The 18937-nt window shown below is 53.7% G+C and overlaps 6 protein-coding genes across 6 annotated transcripts; 2 read left to right on the top strand and 4 right to left on the bottom strand.

Moving 5' to 3' along the window:
* Positions 1-1746: 1746 nt before the first annotated feature.
* Positions 1747-3799, bottom strand: PG997_006274 (manganese transporter; the record flags this gene model as incomplete). Its single annotated transcript, XM_066810589.1, has 3 exons — positions 1747-2940; positions 2996-3234; positions 3355-3799. 3 exons carry the CDS (start codon positions 3797-3799, stop codon positions 1747-1749), a joined length of 1878 nt encoding a protein of 625 aa, XP_066669512.1.
* Positions 3800-5112: 1313 nt separating this feature from the next.
* PG997_006273 (phospholipid methyltransferase) lies at positions 5113-5929 on the bottom strand (the record flags this gene model as incomplete). Its single annotated transcript, XM_066810588.1, has 2 exons — positions 5113-5606; positions 5869-5929. 2 exons carry the CDS (start codon positions 5927-5929, stop codon positions 5113-5115), a joined length of 555 nt encoding a protein of 184 aa, XP_066669511.1.
* Positions 5930-6572: 643 nt separating this feature from the next.
* Positions 6573-7499, bottom strand: PG997_006272 (uncharacterized protein; the record flags this gene model as incomplete). The annotated part of the gene is made up of 1 exon (XM_066810587.1): positions 6573-7499. One exon carries the CDS (start codon positions 7497-7499, stop codon positions 6573-6575), a length of 927 nt encoding a protein of 308 aa, XP_066669510.1.
* Positions 7500-9430: 1931 nt separating this feature from the next.
* Positions 9431-13334, top strand: PG997_006271 (uncharacterized protein; the record flags this gene model as incomplete). The annotated part of the gene is made up of 3 exons (XM_066810586.1): positions 9431-9697; positions 9761-11314; positions 11373-13334. 3 exons carry the CDS (start codon positions 9431-9433, stop codon positions 13332-13334), a joined length of 3783 nt encoding a protein of 1260 aa, XP_066669509.1.
* Positions 13335-14044: 710 nt separating this feature from the next.
* PG997_006270 (uncharacterized protein) lies at positions 14045-15144 on the top strand (the record flags this gene model as incomplete). Its single annotated transcript, XM_066810585.1, has 2 exons — positions 14045-14535; positions 14652-15144. 2 exons carry the CDS (start codon positions 14045-14047, stop codon positions 15142-15144), a joined length of 984 nt encoding a protein of 327 aa, XP_066669508.1.
* A 266-nt stretch (positions 15145-15410) lies between these two features.
* PG997_006269 (uncharacterized protein) lies at positions 15411-17103 on the bottom strand (the record flags this gene model as incomplete). The annotated part of the gene is made up of 3 exons (XM_066810584.1): positions 15411-15865; positions 16684-16877; positions 17018-17103. The coding sequence occupies 3 exons, from the start codon at positions 17101-17103 to the stop codon at positions 15411-15413; spliced, it is 735 nt and encodes a 244-aa protein (XP_066669507.1).
* Positions 17104-18937: the final 1834 nt, after the last annotated feature.

The raw sequence follows: 18937 nt of genomic DNA, 5'->3' as shown, positions 1-18937 counted from the left end.
AAAAAAAGGAAGGGAGAAGAAGAAGAACAACGAAGAAGAAAAACGAAGTTCACCGACTTCCCGGCTCACGATGCCGTGAGCGGGCGGGCAGTGCGTGCTCAGGCGTACGCACATATGCACGCACAGGCAATTACAACAGGAGACAGGTACCGTATCGACCTACCTGTCATGTCTCAAGTTCTGCCGGTGCAGGGATATTTTCCCGACGTTTCAGAAACTCGACCTTGCTTGACAACCGCGACAAGCTTTTCTGCGGGGCGGGCGCGCTCTTCGCTAGCGGGAACCACTGTCTTTAGTGCCAAACCACCAAAACTCCCAATTCCCAATTCCCGATTCCCCCCAAAAGCCACCACTGAACTGCCTTTCTCGGCTGCCGGTTCCCTAGGGACTCGACGAAAAGGCTGCCCCTGAGCGCGGGTTGGACGAACTAGCCAAGCTTTAATACGCCACGCGGCTCCTTGCTTGGCGGGTTGAGATCATCTTGCCTTTGCTCTGGCTCTGATATCTTAAAAAGAACATGGATCCATGTTTATCACATCAAATGCTACCTATTGTAAGTCTGAACTCACATACCAATAATTGGTGACGTCGATGCATAGCAGAACAACCATGAAGTTGTGTGCATAGGCCCGGCCCGCCCTGCGCTCGCTGCCCATGCGCTGCAGAATCTGGCGCCCTATAAGTACATACAATGTGCATGCCAAGTCACGACGGAGGCCAAGGTCGCATCCAGCAAGCCCGGGGGATCTTGCTCCCAGATACGCGGTCATGTCTACCTACGGACACGTGCAGAGCAGTCTTATGTAGAATACCTAGAATAGGGGTCGCCAGATTACAAACAACAACTAACACACACACAAGCGAACCAGGCTGCCAGGTAGCGAAAAGACGGCACCTTCCGGCGCCTGCACCTGCTCACGCATAGATCGGCATATCCTTGTAGGCAAATCATCATCAAAGGAAAACCCATAGCACCACCCTATAATTAGTATCGATTTGCAAGCCACACTTTAGGGGCTCGGGGTTTACTTTGGTCCTGGAGCCCCCGTCGGCGATGGAATAATTCACGACGGAATAATTGGTGACGGAATTCTATCGGAATTGGCACTGATCGTGGTGGCTCCCTCCAGGACGTGGAAATATCTGGAGCAACGAAGCTGCAAAGCGTGGCTGGCATCACTACACGTGTACATGCATCGTCGGCGAAGAGATGCGCGCCCGAAGCGAGTGAAAAGGAGGCTGCATCGTATAGAGCACAATTGTAGTCCTCGGTCTAGTCATTTTGGGAGGTCTCACCGTTGATATTGTGATCAACTGAGCTAGAACGTCCTGTCATCCCGCTGTCTCACCCCAGTGCAAGAGCGCCGCTCGCAGGGTCTGAACCACGGCGACTCGCGTTTCCGGGGCGCGAGACATGCGACCCCGCGTAGGCTGGTCTGACTCTCCATTACTTTCTCTAACAAAGACATCGAGAAGAGAAAACCAAGTATATGCATGTTGCATCGTACATGCATCGTGCATACAGGCCGTGCGAACTTCAGATGATGGGAACCATAACACACTATCAAAACAGTGCGCTCATCTTGAGATTCATCACGAAATTCGACTTGGGCTTGCTGGAATCTGAATTGTTGGACGATGTCTTCGATATCCATATTCCAGAACTTGAAAAGTATGCGATATTTTCGAAAAAGCCCAATCTTGTTCTAGTTTCATGCCCGATATCCGGAATGATCATATCTACGACTAATTCTTACCGAGCAAGACCAGGTTGGCTACATTCATGACAGCCATGATCAGCCAGATCAAGACCGCCAGGACGCAAACCCACCAATCGTTGGCCAGCTTGACCGCCGACCCGACACTCCTCTGGTCCGCCGCCTGCTCCTCTTCGTCCGAAACCTGCTGCAGCCCCTGGAGGCTCCGGGACGCATAAGTGGCCATGTTGCCGTCGCTGCCCTCCCGCTCAAACCGGGCCGAGCCCGTCTGCACCGTCATGTACTTGTTGAAGCAGGTGAACCAGATGAGCGGCGCCGTGATGAAGGGCAGCACGATGCTGAGGGCGACCTGGCTGCCCGTCAGCGCGTCGTTGAGCTTCTCGCGGCCCGCGGCGCCGGCGATGATGATGCTCGGCGTGATGCTGATGCTGCGTGTGATGAGCCGGCGCAGCCAAGGCTTCATCCGCCACTTGAGCGCCCCCTCGCTGACCATCTGGCCCGAAATGGTGCATACGATGCCTGCCGAGACGCCCGAGAAGAGTAGCGCGAGCGCGAACACGGTGCCCGCCCCCGGGCTGATGCTGGCCGACAGCAGTTGGTGGATCCCGAAGATGTCGGCGTCGAGCGCGTCCGGGTTCTGGTACAGGCTCGCGCCCGCAACGATGAGGATCGCGCTGTTGACGAACAGCGCAAAGGTGAAGAGCGAGATGGCGCACTCGGCGTACGAGTACTTCAGCGAGTGCTGGATCGCCTGGAGACTGGGTATGTAGAACGTCTTGTCGCCTATCTTCCCATCCTGCAAGCTGCTAGCCGCGGAGGCCGGTTCCGAGGGAAGAAGGCCGTTCTGATCGTCGTATTCGCGTAGGCGGCTTTGCACGATTCCCGAGCCAAGGTAGAGAGAATGCGGCATAACAGTTGCTCCAAGAATGCCACATGCCTGGTACAAGCCTTGTGAGTCGGTAACGCTGTTGTTCGGTAGAAAGCCTTTGAAGACCTCGCCAGCTGTCGTGTCTTTGATGAGAGATAGCTGAACACAGAAACAGATGACCACGGCCAGAACAAGCAGCATTACGAAGAACTCGAAGCCTCGCAACCCCTTCATCGAACCTTGAGGGCGATAGAAAACCAAAATGATCATCACATCTATGATTGAGATGGCGCAACCGCCCACGAGTGGCAGCTTTGGGATGAGCAAATTCAAGGCTATAGCTGTGCCAATAACCTGATCGATTGTCAGATAACACATTTGATACCAGGCCCAGAATGAGGCAACTTACCTCGGCGATATCTGTGGCGATGATGGCCGCTTCTGCCATGAAGTATAGAAAGTAGTTGAGCCATCGCGGGAGGTGTGCGCGACAGGCCTCGGCGAGATTCAACCCCGTGACAGTGCCTAGCTTGATGGAGAGACTCTGCAAGAAGATGGCAAACAAGTTGCTCATCAGGATGATGAAAAGCAACCGGAACCGATAAGAGGATCCAGCAGCAATATCAGTGGCATAATTTCCAGGGTCGACTGGTGATTGGTTAGCTATAGTTTAGAGATGTGTTGGTGTTCCCGTGAGAGTATAGATAACGGCAGCCAGCTCCGCAATGACAAACAAGCCGGTGAGTTGGACAGAAGGGTTAGGCTTACTGTACGCGACCGACACGAGGAAACCGGGTCCGACGAACTTGGCAAATGTCACAAGTACGTGCTTGACCCGTTGTAGAGGACCCTTCCCGCTGCCGCTCTCGACCGGCAACCCTGGTGGCGGGTTGCTGCCGTGAGGAGAGGAGTCCTGCACCTGGGCGTCCGAAGAAACGCGCCCAGGCGACTGGCCGGTGGCGTCATGCCCACCGGCCAGCTTGCGCGCCCCGGCCTGCCTCGCCACGTCGTCGGCTTCGGAGCGTGACGACTCGGCCTGTGCAATGGATTGGCCCGTGTCGCTCACCATCCTGGAGTCCGAGTCCCGCTGTGCGCGGGTGTTGACGATGCCGTTGAAGTCCTCGTTAGTCGTGAGGTCATTGGAGAAGGCGTTGGGGCTCTGGTTGTGGCCTTCGCCCTCATAAGGCTCGTCTGTCCGCGAAGTCTTGTTCATGGTAAACGCTTTTCTTTTCCGAGAAGAGAGCAAGGGTCAGATGGTGGTTCGATATATACCACGCGGATTGCGCCTTTCTGTGTGTGGGTACGGGTACGGGTGTGCCAAGCCGACTCCTTTCTGGTTGCTGTGTAAATTGGCTCTTTACTTATTTAGCTTGAGAGAAATTTGTATCTCAGCGTCGCATTGACGTGGTTTTCAGTACCGGTTTCTTTCTAATTAAATCCACAAAGAAGCAGCAACCTGTATGCAACGGCAGTATACAACAGATGGAAGTGAAGCAACAAAAAAAGGGATGAATAACAAACTCTCGATCGCGATGAGATGCCGTATATGTATATCAGCACTCAAGCTTTACTAAGAAAACTGGGTGTCATCCGAAATGTATGATTCGTTGCTGGATCTTTCTTGGACAGGGCCCCGGCGCTCGGCTTGGCTCTCAAAGACTCCCGAGTCTGTATTACAGGCCTTTTGGCCTTTCAGCCGCTAAGGGACCCCCACTACCCCGGAGTCTGCAAGTCTGCAGCCCTGGCTACGGTTTCTCCCGTAAGTTCGTGTGTGAACGCGTATAACAGGGCGTCCACCGTCCCTTCCCATCACGCGACGATAACAAGCAGCGAAGAGTCTCCGGACCGAGGTTGCTCTTATATCTCCAATAGAGCCAAAAACTAAAGAAAAAAACAATGGATGCTTTGTTAAAGCTACAAGGACCAATATACCCACAGTAAGTACGTGTTAGTCTTCTGAGTGTATATCAGCACATCCAGAAAGCCAAAGGATCGAAGACCGGCAGGCAGTCGGGCAAAGTCAAGCAGCCAGCCATGGCTCTTTCGCCAAGTCACGCCCCTTTAACATCACCTGGTTATCGAAGCGACATCGGAATTGTATGATCGAGCCTATCACAGTCCCCGTTCCGTATCCAAAGCAACTTGTGAGAGTTGAACTACGATTCATGATTATTTTCCGTCTGACCGCAACACTATTCATCGCTGCATACATACTGTTGGAGCGAGTAATCCTCGGTGAAGCTCCCCAAGCGCAACTGTACTATCGCAAGTTTGCCCCCAAAAGTAAAACACCGTCCGAAAGTGAATATTCGTTGTTCCCCACGATTTACCGCCGAACTTGTATGCTTCTAGCCACTGTTGCGTGCTAATCTATTCCACGCCCTTTGCCTTGCGTTGCCTTGTCTTGTATCACCAGCAGCGCCCGCTCACGCCCGAGCACGAGCTCGTGATTCACAAACCGGACCAACGCACACAATGAGTATCTTTATAGAAGACCGAAGGTACTTTTTGCAGAGCTGGCCTGGCTTACCGCGTCTTCTTGACCTCGCCCTTGCCGGCGACGGCCCGCTGCCGCTCCCGCTTGGCGTAGATCTCGGCAGTGAAGGGGTTCTCGTAGGCGAGGGCGACCTTGTAGACGACGTAGACCCAGGCGGTGAGGAGGATGCCGGCCGGCTTGCCGTAGAGCAGCGCGGTGCCGAGGAAGCTGCAGGTGGAGCCCCAGTACATGGGGGCGTCGGTGACGCTGAAGGGGAAGCCCGTGACCATGGCGTCCATGAGGATGCCGAAGTAGTCGCCCAGGAAGGTGCCCGTGATGCCCAGCGCCCAGGTCGAGCTGAGCACGAGCACGTTGCCCGTCGCCACCAGGCCGTACGCGAACCACTTGACCGCGGGCTCCTCCAGCAGCGGGTGCGACGGCTGCGCCCGCAGCGCGCGCTCGTACAGGAGGTCGCGGAACAGGCCCAGCGAGAAGATGGTGGCGGCGAGGGCGTAGCATGCGGTCTGGCCGTTGCCGCCAAACGCTTTGGTCAGGAATCGGGTGCGGTATTCCCTCCGGGCCACGATGCTGGAAAGACAGGGCAGCCGCCCGCGTTAGTGTCTACTGCATACTCACAGATCACGAACGTAGGTGTGACACCTATCTACACTTACTTCCAAAACAAAGGGTTGAATGCAATAGCACAGGCCGAGACTGAGAGAATGTGCGTGTCAGTATACTACTAGACCCAGCAGACTGGGCAGCTCCATTGCTGAACGAAACGGGCTCCGGAGCTTATGACGTACTAAGGAGACTCCGCTGGCTGAAGTCCACCAGCTGGGCTGGCTCAATCGCGAAAGGCGCCATCGTCGCAAACTGTTGTCGACTAAAAGGTGAATCCTTCACTAATATCTGTCACGGTGCAGTTTATGTCGCCTCTCAAAGACTGCAGGGTGAAGAAGGTACGTTTTCCAAAGGAACAGATAGGTAGGACTGTTGGCTTGGCTTGTTCTCTCATGTGAGTGTGGAAAGCCGAGCTTGTCCTTTGTTGCCCGGCAGGAGCTCCATAGCGTCATTCCGCATTCACCACCCCTCCTCCAATAGCCTGTAATAACCCCTCGCTACCTCGCTACCAAGGCTTACATCGGTTAACTTGCCCGAAACATGGCTGGTAACCCGGTGGCTTCGGCATACATCACTCATCCAGTCTGCAGTGTTATCCATATCTCGCAGCGCGAGAGAGAGGACCAAGACCTGCAAAAAGAGTCCAGAAACAACGGGGGCAACGAACAAGGCTGATGCTCCCCATCCCAGTTCAGAAAGAAGTCTTCGAAAGATATCATCTCAGAATTCATCGATTTCTAATATGCTGATGGGATCTCTGAAAAGGGAAATCCCGGGTATTTTGCTCGCCAATTCGCCATGCCCAGCCAAACAAACAAATATAAAAGAGCAAAGTACGTATCCATCATGCACCCTAATAAACAATAACATCGCACAGTCACCAAGGTTACCTTCGTGTTCTCGTCTTCTTGGTTGTTTGTGTTGTATCTTCCTCCTCCTCGTCTTGGCCCTTCTTAAGGTCTTCATCGAGACCCCACTCTTCTTTGTCATACCAATCCTCGCCGTCCGACATGTCGCGGTTGGGGCCTGAGTGTGCCTCATATTTCGACCACTGGAAAACGGTTTTCCTAAGCCTATCGGCCCGGAGTAGGCCTTCATATAATCGCTTTGCGCCGCGGCAAACTTCTTCCTGCTTCTGTACCCATAGCTGCAGCAGACGCCGCACATCGTCCGCCTCAGCCTCCGGTATGCCCAGGTCTCGATCAGGGTGAGCCGAACGCGGCGCAATGAATATCGGATGGATAAACATCTCATCAAGCCCGTCCGACGTCGTCGAAGTCGTACTTTCGGCCATACGGTTCACATCTTTGCCATTGAGCAAAGCCTTTTGAAGAAGGTTGCCATTACTGGAATCACCATTTGTCGCAGGTCCGCCTCGAGCATCTGCCAGCTTCGACTCCAGCCTTGAGCCCCCATCTTCGCCTTGTTGAGAAGTACCTGTAGGCGGCCGAGTCTCTTCGTCGTTTTCTGGCGGCCTTTTCGCATTGTCGCCATTGTCGCCATTGTCGCCATTGTCGCCATTGTCGCCATTGTCGCCGGTGGCCTGATTACCGTTGGTTTTGGTATTGAGAGGAACATCCGCATCTATCATTGAGGTATCGGGATCGGCGTCACTTTCGTCGTTACGCGAGCCCATGCCGTCCTTGTTCGCGGACGGTGTCTCTCCATCGACCGAAGGCTGGCCATTTGTGCTTGCCCCGCCTAGTGCCCTTTCCAGCATCAACTGAGCGCTTTCGGAAGATGCCGAAGCTTTAGACATGCCATTGGAGAGGTAGTCGTTGCGATACATGTCGAGATCGTTGGGCCCAATCATGAGCTCGCAAGGAACCCAAACATGGTCGCCAGTGAGTTTGGTAAGGAGATGTTTCACTTTCCAAAGCGCTGCATTTTCCTTGTGCATTATGTTGCAGGCTTGCGCCGTGAGATCGGTTAACGTCTTAGAGGTGTAAGGGCGAGCGAGTGTTGGGTGTGAAGAGAGATCGGTCACTGAGGTTAGAGGTGCGAGTATAGCTGTGTGAAGGGCCAACGTTAGCGACGCGCTGGTTACGCGAGAGGGTTCAGGTCGACGAACTTTCTAGCCTTACGCTGGCATAAGGATTGAATTGAAATGCCGAGGCCATTATTTCTTGCATTCGCTCTTCGTAATCTTCGTCGTCACTTTCAGGTTCGTAGCCTTCTTCGTCGACCAAGGGTGGATTTCGGTTAATGATTGCCCTTTCGTAGCCGCCATGGTTGACAATCTGCAGGTCTACGATTAGAGGCATGCGAGGACGAGACACTCCTGACAAGTACTTACCTCTCTGTAAACTTCAGGGCCGGATGGGGGCGCGAGTTGGCCTTCGTGAACAAATCTAGCTCGTTTCTTCAACTTCTGGCCTCGGTTGCCATGGTGGTCAATTTCTTCGTCTGAGTCGGATTCTGCAGGGCACCGAGCGCATTAGCTACCGACTGGCGTCGAAGGCATTAATCGGCGAGTTCCTTACCATATGCTTTCCGCTTGATCGCCTTCTTCATTGCTATGACGGTCTCGGCAAAGAGAACCTGCTGGGAGGAGGCCATGGTAACCAGTGATGCGGCCGATACCGCGGTACACAATCGGATCGCTAGTTGGACAAGACAGCTACGCTGGGGCCAGTTTGTATAATAGCCGTCGAATGGATGGGGTCGCAAGAGTAATAGGAAGCCCGTCGACTTGGAATAGAAGCTCGACAGAGTCGTGGTTCGGTGGTGGTGAAGAAGGGTTCGGTCGCCGCAACGCCCTGGTTTTCTCGTCGGCTAGGAAAGGAAGAAAGAAGCAGCGGGTTTTCGGAGCTGCTGAGAGGAAACAGGGTGGGGGATGGTGTTAATTTGAACGAGGCAAGTCTGGCAGAGAGAGAATATGCATCAATGTATAAGAAGCAGCCTTTCTTTCGAAGTCAACAGGAGCGGATTGAAAGGCATTTGGAGGGTGAACGAGAGACGATCTGAGGCGGGAGAGAGGGTGGTGGCAGACTTTCGTAATAGGCTGGGAACAAGGCTGCGCTGCGCTGTGCTGCTAATGCCGATGATCAAATGGGTTTACTGTGCCTCTCCCGCTTCTTTGCGCGTCGAGCCCGGGAAAAAGGTACCTGTCTGTAGGCGCATGGGAGCTGCAGGCCAGCACTGGGCCACTGTCAGACATGGCCGCCTTATCCTCGAGTGAGAGCGTGCGGATAAAAGGATAAGGGTGAGCCGCCCCATAATTGTCCAAACACCCGTCCCCCGACTTCGCGGCCTTCAATTCGACGTGCTACAGTGCTAGAAGAGGCTCCCAGGGAAACTTTAGAGTCCGGTTCAGAGGGGTACAGGCTACAGCTCCCGGCTGCCCTGAATCACGGTCGCTGCGTCCGCCGAGACCCCGACCTATTTTCCTTGTAACTTGGGAGGTAATGTCGTCGAATAATAATAAAACTTAGCAGTGTGACTTTCTGCGTGTTGGAAAGGTACTGAGATTTGGATCTGTGCTTGAGATATATGTATGTTGGCTGTACATTGCTGTGTTCATTGGTGACTGCAATGGTATTGGATAGTGCCTAGGCAGGTCGTTAGCAATTAAAGTGCATGTAGGTAAGTCTTGGGGCTGTTACCTGAAAACGCCAATTCGAGATGCAAGCCGAATGTTGAACCGCCTCCGTGACCACCTCTCCCCGACGCTCCTCAAACCCTTCCATCCCGCCATGACCGGCAGTACTTCCATGCGCCGCGCGACAAGAAAACAGTGAAGCAATGGATGACTATCCCGCCGGGAGTCTCGATCACAATGCCCCGCTGCTGGTTGTATCGGGGCTGGGCACTGGTGCAACGAAACCCTTGCTCGCCGACCCAGACTTGAAGGAGCAAGGCATTCTGATACGGTCAGAGCTACCTCCCATAGACGGTCGCGAGGCCAAGGCGATATTGCACTACATTCAGGAGGCAGATGCGACCAGCTGGCCATGGAACCCGACCGAAACCACCAAGAAGTACAGGTTCAAGATCAAGACGATCGGCAGGGTATGTCACATATATGAAGCCTTCCGTCCCGCCTCAGAGCTCGAGAACCTAATCAGCCACTAGGAATTTCTCCTCCCGCCGCGACGCGCACGTCTACCGGATGACTACGAAGTCCCTCTATCGCCCCCCGTCTTGCACTCACCCTTCTCTCCGCTCAGCCCCGGCTCGACGTTGTACCCGGACGGTCTTATAGATGCTAGATGGCTCGCGAAACACCAGGAGCTTATCCCAAGCATATGTTTGTGCTTCTACAGCCTGACAACGGATCCCTCGCTGGCCACTCTACATGATAATCGCTTGAAGACGGACATCAATGCTGTCAAGCATGCCCTTAGCCAGTCAGGCCACAAGTGCCGCCTGGCCGTGGTCATCCTCAGCGACCAGGCCCCCGGCGCCATGGAGCCCTTCCAGGAAAGACTTGAGAATATCAGACGAAGTACTGGTTTGGATCCGAAAACATCTCTGTTTGTTCTTCCTACGAAACGATCGGAGGCTGAGCTGGAGATGGCTGCAGACAGTGTTCTGAGTTCGGTCTTTACGCAAGCAACCGAATACTACCGCGATCTCGGCCGTCGTACTAGGAAGAAGAGGGGACGGGGCGTTGCACCCCAGCCCACCATACCTCCCACCAGTGGCACGTCACATACTCTATCCCTCCAGGGCTGGAATGTCCGATATGACTTCAAAGCAGCCGTGTTTGCCGAGTTTCGTCAGGATATGGAAGCCGCTCTTCGCTCATACGAGCAAGCCTACGAGTCCCTCTTTGGGACCGATGTGCTCGAAATGGTGCCTAGCTGGAGTCCGAGGTTCAATGACGGTCGCTTGCTCGCTGATGTGATTGCTGTTCGCATCCTGCGGTGCCTCTTCTGGACCGGACAAAGCACTGCTGCAGTCCGAAGATGGCAGGCCCATCGGTATAAGTTGTCGGATTTCTTGGACCAAAGGGGTCGTGGTACGCAAAACTATGGCTGGCAAGCTTGGGAATCGCGATGGGCAGAAGTCATGGCCCGACTGGTTGAGAAGGCCGAGTTTCCAGAACTCGAACCATCCAGCCTTAATCTTTTCCGGGCTCCTGAAAAGGCTTTGGCGGCCGAAAGACTCCAGCCTTGGGAGATGTTGCACCATCCAGGATATTGGTATCGTATTGCCGCTCGGCATACGCTCGACCGAAGGAAATTGGCATACTCTATCCCAGAGGATGCCCGGAAGCCACCAGACCCGACCGTTGCGTCAAAAATGGTCGTGAACACCTACAACTCTTATGACACATATATGTGCCCAGAACCATATGAAGAATATCCCCTTGATGGGCAGGGGACGGATCACGCACAGAAAGCAATAACGCACCTCAATCTCGCTATTGGCGAATTTCAAAGGAGAAAGCAAAAGCGTCTCGCTATGGAAGTGGCACTCGAAAGTTCAATAGAGCTAGAGCGTATTAAAGCCTGGAAACAATTGCTGGAATTCCTCACACCGGTGTGGCGGGTCATGTCGTTTCGATCAGAAAACTGGTGGAACCTCACCGAGGCACTCAGCTGGATATTAAGAAAGGCAGCCGCTCATGCCGGCCAAGCAGATCTGGTAATCGCTATTGACTGGGAACTAATGAATTCACGTGTGTTTCCTCCTTGGTCCTCTTGCATATGAAGTTGAGTTGCTAACGGTATCTTCAGAGTACAACCGGCGGCCCCAATGGCAATATGATATAAACAGATCACTTGAAGGTGTGGAAGTTGAGGAAACTCCTGAAGTCTCATTAAACGACGATGCTATTACCTCGTTTCTCAAATCCTCGTTTATATTCAAGCACGGCGAAGGCAGAGCTGGCCAGACCTGCCCCGCCCAGCTTGCTATCACCTCCAAAGCAATTTCTGGTAGCGCTCCAGTTGTCCTCGATGAAATCCATGTCGAATTTGAAGGCAGCTTGCGAGCGCTGCATCTGGAGCATGAATCAAGTTCAAAGCAGTTGAGTTCGGAGCCAAGAGCAATGGTTGTGACCTCTCCGTCCTTGACGGAAACCAAGCTGGATGTCGCTACTTTGCCCGATGACGATTCGGAAGAAGCTCCATCGGCCCCCCACATTATGGTGCTCAAGGGCCATGATGATCTCACCATAGCGGCAGGCCAGACACGAGTGTTTGAGGTGGACGTCCCTCTTCGCGAAGCTGGCGAGGGCAAAGCTACGTCTGTGCGTGTCAAGCTGGCCCCTGGAGCGTTCACGCTCAACTACACTATGAAACTGCGAGAGGACAATTCGACTGGTTTGTGGTATGTCGCGCCTGCGAAGAGGAGAGTCACAAGGACCAACCCGCTTAGCATCAAGGTCTTGCCGCGACCGCCAAAGATGGAAGTCAAGTTCGTGAACGTTCTCAAGCAATATTACGCGGGTGAGCCCATTCACATCGAAGTCCAACTTATCAACGAAGAAGATGTGGATGCCAATACCAAGCTCGATGTACATCTTTATGGACAGGATGTACCGCACTTCAAAGCTCACGCTGAAGACGGGTCAGAAGACAAGAGCAGTGCGGGCGAAGGTGAAGAGGCCAAACTTGACGGTCTAACAATCGGTAAGATCGAGGCATCCAAGTCCGCAAAGGCCACTGTGGTCATCGATCCTATCAACCGACCCACAGCTTACGATCTTACGATCAAGGCATGGTATACCCTTGTCACTGACCCCGGCACCCATATTGTCCAGATCGTGGCTTTCCAGCTGAACATAGTCAACCCGTTTGAAGCGAGTTATGACCTGGTACCTCGACTGCACAGCGAGCCATGGCCTAGCGTTTTTTACTATGAGGCTGTAAGGGAGTTGGATGATAGTGATGGTAGCTTCAGCCGCCCCCGTGGCCTGGCACAAAAGTGGTGTCTAGTCACACGGTTCGGTTCCTTTGCAACGGAGGACCTACGCGTTGTCGACCTTAACCTGCAAGTCAAAGGTACTCAAGGAGGCGTCGTATGCTCCGCCTCTAAAAACCAAACTCTACCAGACGATGGGATCCTGATGGCACCGAAAACGATGGAGGAAGCACGCTTCGATCTCGTAGCGCAGAAGCTGAGCCTAGATGACCGGAATCCGTCAACGGCCGACTTGGAGTTCATGATCAGATGGCGGCGCACATCGGCCGACCCGGCCTCGACCCCAAACGCCACCACCTTCCTCCTCGACCCCTTTTACGTCACCGTGGCCGAGCCGCGAGTCTTGGCCTCGGTCTACTACTCGGTGGCCTCATCCCCCTCATCACCGAAATCGACCACGCCCGCTACGCCGTCCTTCTCATCGGCGTCCCCGCAGATCATCATTCTCGACATCACCATTGAGAACCCTTCGTCGCACTTCCTCACCTTCGGCCTCACCATGGAGCCGTCAGACGAGTTCGCCTTCAGCGGCGCTAAGACGACTTCGCTCAACGTACTCCCTGTGGCGCGCCGCACCGTGACTTACCGGCTGATGCCGGTGGTCGAGGGCGGCAGCTGGATCAAGCCGCAGATTGTGGTTCGGGATAAGTACTTCCAAAAGGTTCTGAAAATTATCCCGACAGAGGGCATGAAACGGGAGGGCGACAACATAATGATATGGGTCCCGGGGCAGGATGCAGACGACGAGAAGGGAGAGGAGACTAGTGAAGAATAGAAGAGAGGGGGTGAATTGTCGTGTGAAAGGCGCCAGCCTTGATCGAGCACACCATCTATCACGTTCTATGTAATATGAGCACCTCGTTAGGAGTTGGAGTGGGAGTTTTGCACCACATAGATAGTTGACATGACAAATTAATGAGATCCAGTTTGATGTATGAAGATTCCCGGCTAAAGCACTCACTGAAATCCATGCTTTTGTGAGTTTTTAAAGGTTACGCAGTGCCATCGTGAGTTAGTCGGCATACTCTTTTCTAAGTGTAGAATTTTCCTTGGGAAACTTCTCGCTGTACTTGGTACGCCCTTTGTATTTAATTCTGAACCTTTGTACACAAATAACTACAGTACATTCGAGGGAATGAGTCCAAGTAGGGTTAGGGAAGAGTTGGTGTCTTGTCAATAGTATGTCTAGAGTGGATAATTGCTCACAATTATACTCATTCTCAAAGTCCCTCAAATACAGTTTGACAGAAAAAGCCATAGTCACCATGAGTAGTAATCAGACCGGCACCGGATTCAGCCTCAATATATTAGTATGCGACCTAAAAGTTCTTATCTACAGAACTTTTGGCATCGGAAAACGATAGGACAGCCAGCTAGCCAGCCTACAGCGATGGCCAAATAGACAGGCTCTCAAGGTACTCATATTGCAGGAGTTGGGGCTATGAAGGACCATACAGAAGGAGCGCGGATGCCATCTTGACCAATATGGAATTCTTCAAGTCGTTCGGCAAGAAACGACAATCCAAGGCGGTAACACCTTTAGCAATACCTACTGCGGCCGGCAGCGGGCAGCAGCAGAAGGCCAAGGACAACGATACCGTTCCTTCGCAGCAACAGACTCCGAACCGGCAACACAATGGTAGCGACTCCCCTGGCTTAACGGGCCCGTCTTTCCGCCAGGTATGCTGGGGATCGGACAGCCCAAGCTACCAAGCTTCTTCCTTTGAAGCCGCCAGGGGCGGAGAGTCTCCGTTCGGGACCCCCTTCGACAAGCGGCGAGGGGATCTTTCTACGACCAACAGCAACTCCGTTATCGAACCGCCGGAATTCAACCTCAGCGTGGCCCGGGGCCCGGGTCTCGGAATCCACCAAAAGAATTGCTATGGCCCCTTGGGGTACCATGACTCGGACAGCCGTCACCACTGTTCTTGGACACCCCTGAAAAGCAGCAGCAGCAACAACAACAAGAACAACATGTTTCGACACCAGCCCCGAGCTGCGAGGTGGACGAGCGAGAGCCGCGAAGCGAGAAAAATCTCGCGAAGAACTTCTACGCGCAAACGCATGCGCCGAAGCCTTCGCTAGGCCGCAGGGGGGCTATCTACGTCAGCCCGAAACGCGAACGACAAGAGATATCGCCATCAGCGGCCGACGAGGCCATCGAGCGTCATAGCTTCGCCGAGGACGGAGAAGAAATCAGGTTAACGCGGGATCCGCCCAAGTCGATATTCCTCGGGAACAATATGAAGCGTTGGGAAACATTATTGGCTCAGCAGACGGCGGCGGCACTGTCCGAGATGGCGGGAGAAGAAGAAGAAGAAGAAGAAGAGCAACACCGGGAAGATATCAGGGGAGAAGGGGAACCGTCGGGTATAGGGAACAGGGCAAACGAAGAAGCCGTCGAGGCCGTGCGAAGGCTGGGCCGGGGCGAGTTCCAGGCCGTGTTTAGCGACTTTGAGCGCGCTCACACGAGAAGTGCTACCCAGCAGTTCCAGCGACGGCGGACTAGGCCGCCCAATACAGACGAGGACTCGGACCAATCTGAAGCGTCTAGGGTTTCGAAGCACAGGTCACGATCGATATGAACAAGACGTTGATACCCTCTTTTTATAGGACTGTAATTCTCCTAGTGGCTGTTAAGGTCATCACTGGCCCCCAAGAGACATCTATTTATATAGGAACCTTAATCCTTCCGGGTTGGCCATCCAGCAACCTATTATAATCCGTCGTCGTATGGTATATCCCATCAAAACGTTGGTTTTTTTTGTTTTTTTGTATACCCGTGCGGGTCTCCCCTCAATACCACGCACAGTCCGCCATCCGTATTCTCGTCAATAACTCATGATTTCCATCACCAGAACCCAGTCCCATTACTCGACGGCGTGCCAGCGGAATCGCTCCTCGACCAGCTCCTTCCAGACGCAGAAGAAGCCGAAGCGGCCGCGAGCTCTTCGGCCTCAGCGGCCTCGCGCCCGCGTTTATTAGCTCGCCGGCCCGCGTGGCTGCGGTTGTTGTTTTCGTCGCGCTCCTTGGCCGCCTCGGCCTCCTCGCGCGCTTCGATGAGCAGCCGCTCCCAGCACTCGTTGCACATGCCGTCGTTCCACACGACGACGTGCTTGTCCTCGTCGCCGCCGGGGCCGAAGCACCCCTTGAACAGGCGCGGGCACGGGTCGCAGCGCAGGAACCCCCAGCAGTCGCAGCCGTTCCAGCGCTGGTAGAGCTCCTTGCACATGGGGCTTGTGTCGTGGTATAGGTAGAACTGGCGGTGGTGATCGTCGTAGTGAGTGTCTAGGCCGGGTCGCTTTGCTTTGCGTGTGGTTTCAGCGAGTTATGATGGTTGGTTATGTACAAATACGTGTGTGTGTGTATGTATAAGTGATGGGTGCTTGCTGGAGCAGTGCGGGATGTATATATGGACTGTATTGTGGCCGTATCTAGTCGATGGGCGTTCACCACAGCAGAGCGCAAGTTATCCAGTTCGTCTCTCGACCAATATAATCAGTCGTCTGGTTGAATGCACCTCTTCGCCCTCGTAGAGTCTCTTCGCCCTGGCTTTAGCGAAGAGAGTCCGGAACGAGGCTTCCTGGCTGTCTAGTAACAGCGCTGATCACTCGCAAAGCAATTCGAGGCTTCCTTATGGCTCTGACATTGGGTTCGAGAATCACTCCAGTTCCTTCCACGACACAGAAGAAGCGTTTCCTTCTTGGAACCGATTGTTGAATTACAAAGAGTATGCTGCCCTCCCCTCCTCCCAGGCAGCGGCAGCCGTGGTGTGGAAGGATGATATATAATATCGTCGGGAAGCATCTAGTCCCCACTTACACGCGGACACATATGGCCAAGGTCATGAATCGGCCAATGACCCATTAAAGACCGAAGGAGACCAAAGGGAAAGAGAAAAAAAATTTGATAGACCGCCAGGCGCCTGCCAGCCCTGCATAAATCTATCATGCAAGTAGACGGGCGGGTTCGCTGGTGCGACCCCAGGTGATAATCACCAAAACAATAATACGAGGGAAACCGACGGGACCCAGCGAGGTAGTTCAGTCCCCCTTTGGCGCCATTGGACAGTCATGTGTTTCAATCCTCTTTCCCGCCAACAAACCTGCCCTGCTGCTGCTTACCCCGTCTGCCCCGGGTCAGTCGGCCCACCTTGGGTGGCTTCTTCTTCATTCTGTCGAGGTCGTAGGCATTCCACAAGCCAGGGGAGCCAAGGTCGAAAGAAGGACCCTGATAAAGCAGGGAAGCTTTAAAAGGGCTAGGCTTGCTAGGCTGCCAGGCTGCCAGGCAGCTAGGCTTGGCCGTTTGGACTTTGCGACTGTTTCTCAGGTGGTTTCGGTCGCGCTTGTGCTGCTGCGTCACGTCATCTCGCTTTTGCGCTCCTCCTTTAGCTCGCGGGATCGAGATCTTCAGGGACCCCTCCAACTCGACCAGCCTTTTTTCCCCTTCCCGACCTACCGACCCCGGCCAGATGCGGATCCGAGCCACCACGCAAAGCCGTCCCGTTCAGCCTCAATAGGGACGAAGGAGAGAGGCATGGTCATGTTGAATGGCAGGTGTACGAGGACAGAATCGTAACAGCACGGACATGCAAGAAGAATGCGATGATAGACTTGACGCCGTAGAAATATGTTAAGTATGTTAGGTGACGGCCCCTTTCGGTGGTCCCTGCCAGTTTAATGCACTACCTACTTTAGGTATATTGAAAACTCCCCATACCCTTGCTGTTTGCCTGGCAGGGGGGCCACTTTGACAGGGCGCTAAAGTCGGTACTCGGTCGGTGTATTCCATGCTTGCTGTATTCAATGTGATGTTGGTCGAGTGGGAACCCGACCTCAACCGGCCAAAAAAGTGACCGGAACTTTGTGACCTAGCAAACACCAAATTTATTATGCATTGCAAGATTGACCCATACAAGCTGATAAGAAATCAGTTGTAATATAACAGCGATGATAAGGGGTGTTGGGTGTCAGTTGGAGATGATTTCGTCACGGCCAACAAGCAAATGCCGAAGGATGCAACACTGACTGATAAACTCGAGCGCCCCTTGCCAAACACGGACGAGAGTGGGTTGCATGTCTGAACATGATATGGCCGGGCACTGCTGCGTGGTAGCTGATTGAGCATATTAGTCGTGAACGTGCCGGGTTTTGACGGAGGACCGCCGAAGACAACGGAGTGGCGAATACGGCGCCGTCATCGTTGTTGGCCGGAAGAGATCGGCGGCCACAACAACCAACTACCCCCTGCCAGCTTGAATCTTGCTTGTTCTGTATTCCGGTACCATAAGAACATTGCCGATCTTTTCCTCTGCTCGAAGCGACCAGTACGCGTGTCTTGAAAGCCTCATAAGATGAGTTATATGAGGGACCTATGAAATGTCCGTTGTGACGTGCTGAACACTCCCACACTTCCTCTCTTGCTAGTCGGAAAACACTGACCGAGCCCATGAGAATCTCGATGAGCTGCCGCAGTCGACTTCTCCACTCCGGTCTGGCAGTTTTGCGTTGACTAAGAAAGCCACAGTAGTTAGCTGAAAGATGCTGATTCATTCACAGAATGGGTTGCAACTTTCATCATGATATATGACAAAACCCCAGCCGGTGTGTCGAATTGCCAAGAGGCGGTGACTCTCCCGGGCAGATGGCTTTTACAACTCCCACCAATACGGCTCCGAAGGCCGGGTGCCATGACGGCGCCACGTAGTGCAGGCGCAGACACAAGTCTTTGAACCCATATACCGTATTGTCGATACTAGAGTGAGTAGGCAAGTGCATGCGCGATATTAGTACCCTTCGGGCCTTCGGGGGACGGGGCGACAGCATGTTCGGGCCCGAATTAATCCTCCTGCAGACACAGAACACCCTGCTGAGTCACACAAGGTATGGCAGACCGGTGCTTGCTTGGTGACAGCAGTCTCGTACTTCCAAAAGAATACCACTACCAACAATACAACGTGGCCCACCCCTCCTCCATTGGGCTTCGTCGCATCTAGACGGAGGCTGCTCCTGCTGTCGTGGCAAAGGTCAGCTGAAGAGCGGCGACTGCTCAAGTTGCTGCTGCACGACAAGGGTGGCGACGCTGGGCACCAGGATATCCTAACATTGACTAATGTGGGACATCCCTATAATCTCCCATTGGACGGCACTGCATGAAAGGATGGAAAAGCTTGGGGTACAGGCCGAGATGGTGTGTTGGTGGTTCGTGTGGGGTGTGTGGGAACGTATGGGCTTCTAAATATGTATCATCCGCAGAAAGGAGGGGTGGTCAAGTGATTTCCCATCAATCATGTTATCAACTCCGGTCCAGACCTGCTACTGTGTTTTTTCTCTCGACTCGTGAGTCCTCTGGGCAGGAGGAGACTGGCGTGGCTGTGAG

The sequence above is a fragment of the Apiospora hydei genome, assembly GCF_038363865.1.
Source record: "Apiospora hydei strain CBS 114990 chromosome Unknown utg000005l_segment0_segment0, whole genome shotgun sequence".
Lineage (NCBI taxonomy): Eukaryota > Fungi > Ascomycota > Sordariomycetes > Amphisphaeriales > Apiosporaceae > Apiospora > Apiospora hydei.
This window is presented reverse-complemented; position numbering and strand designations above follow the sequence as displayed.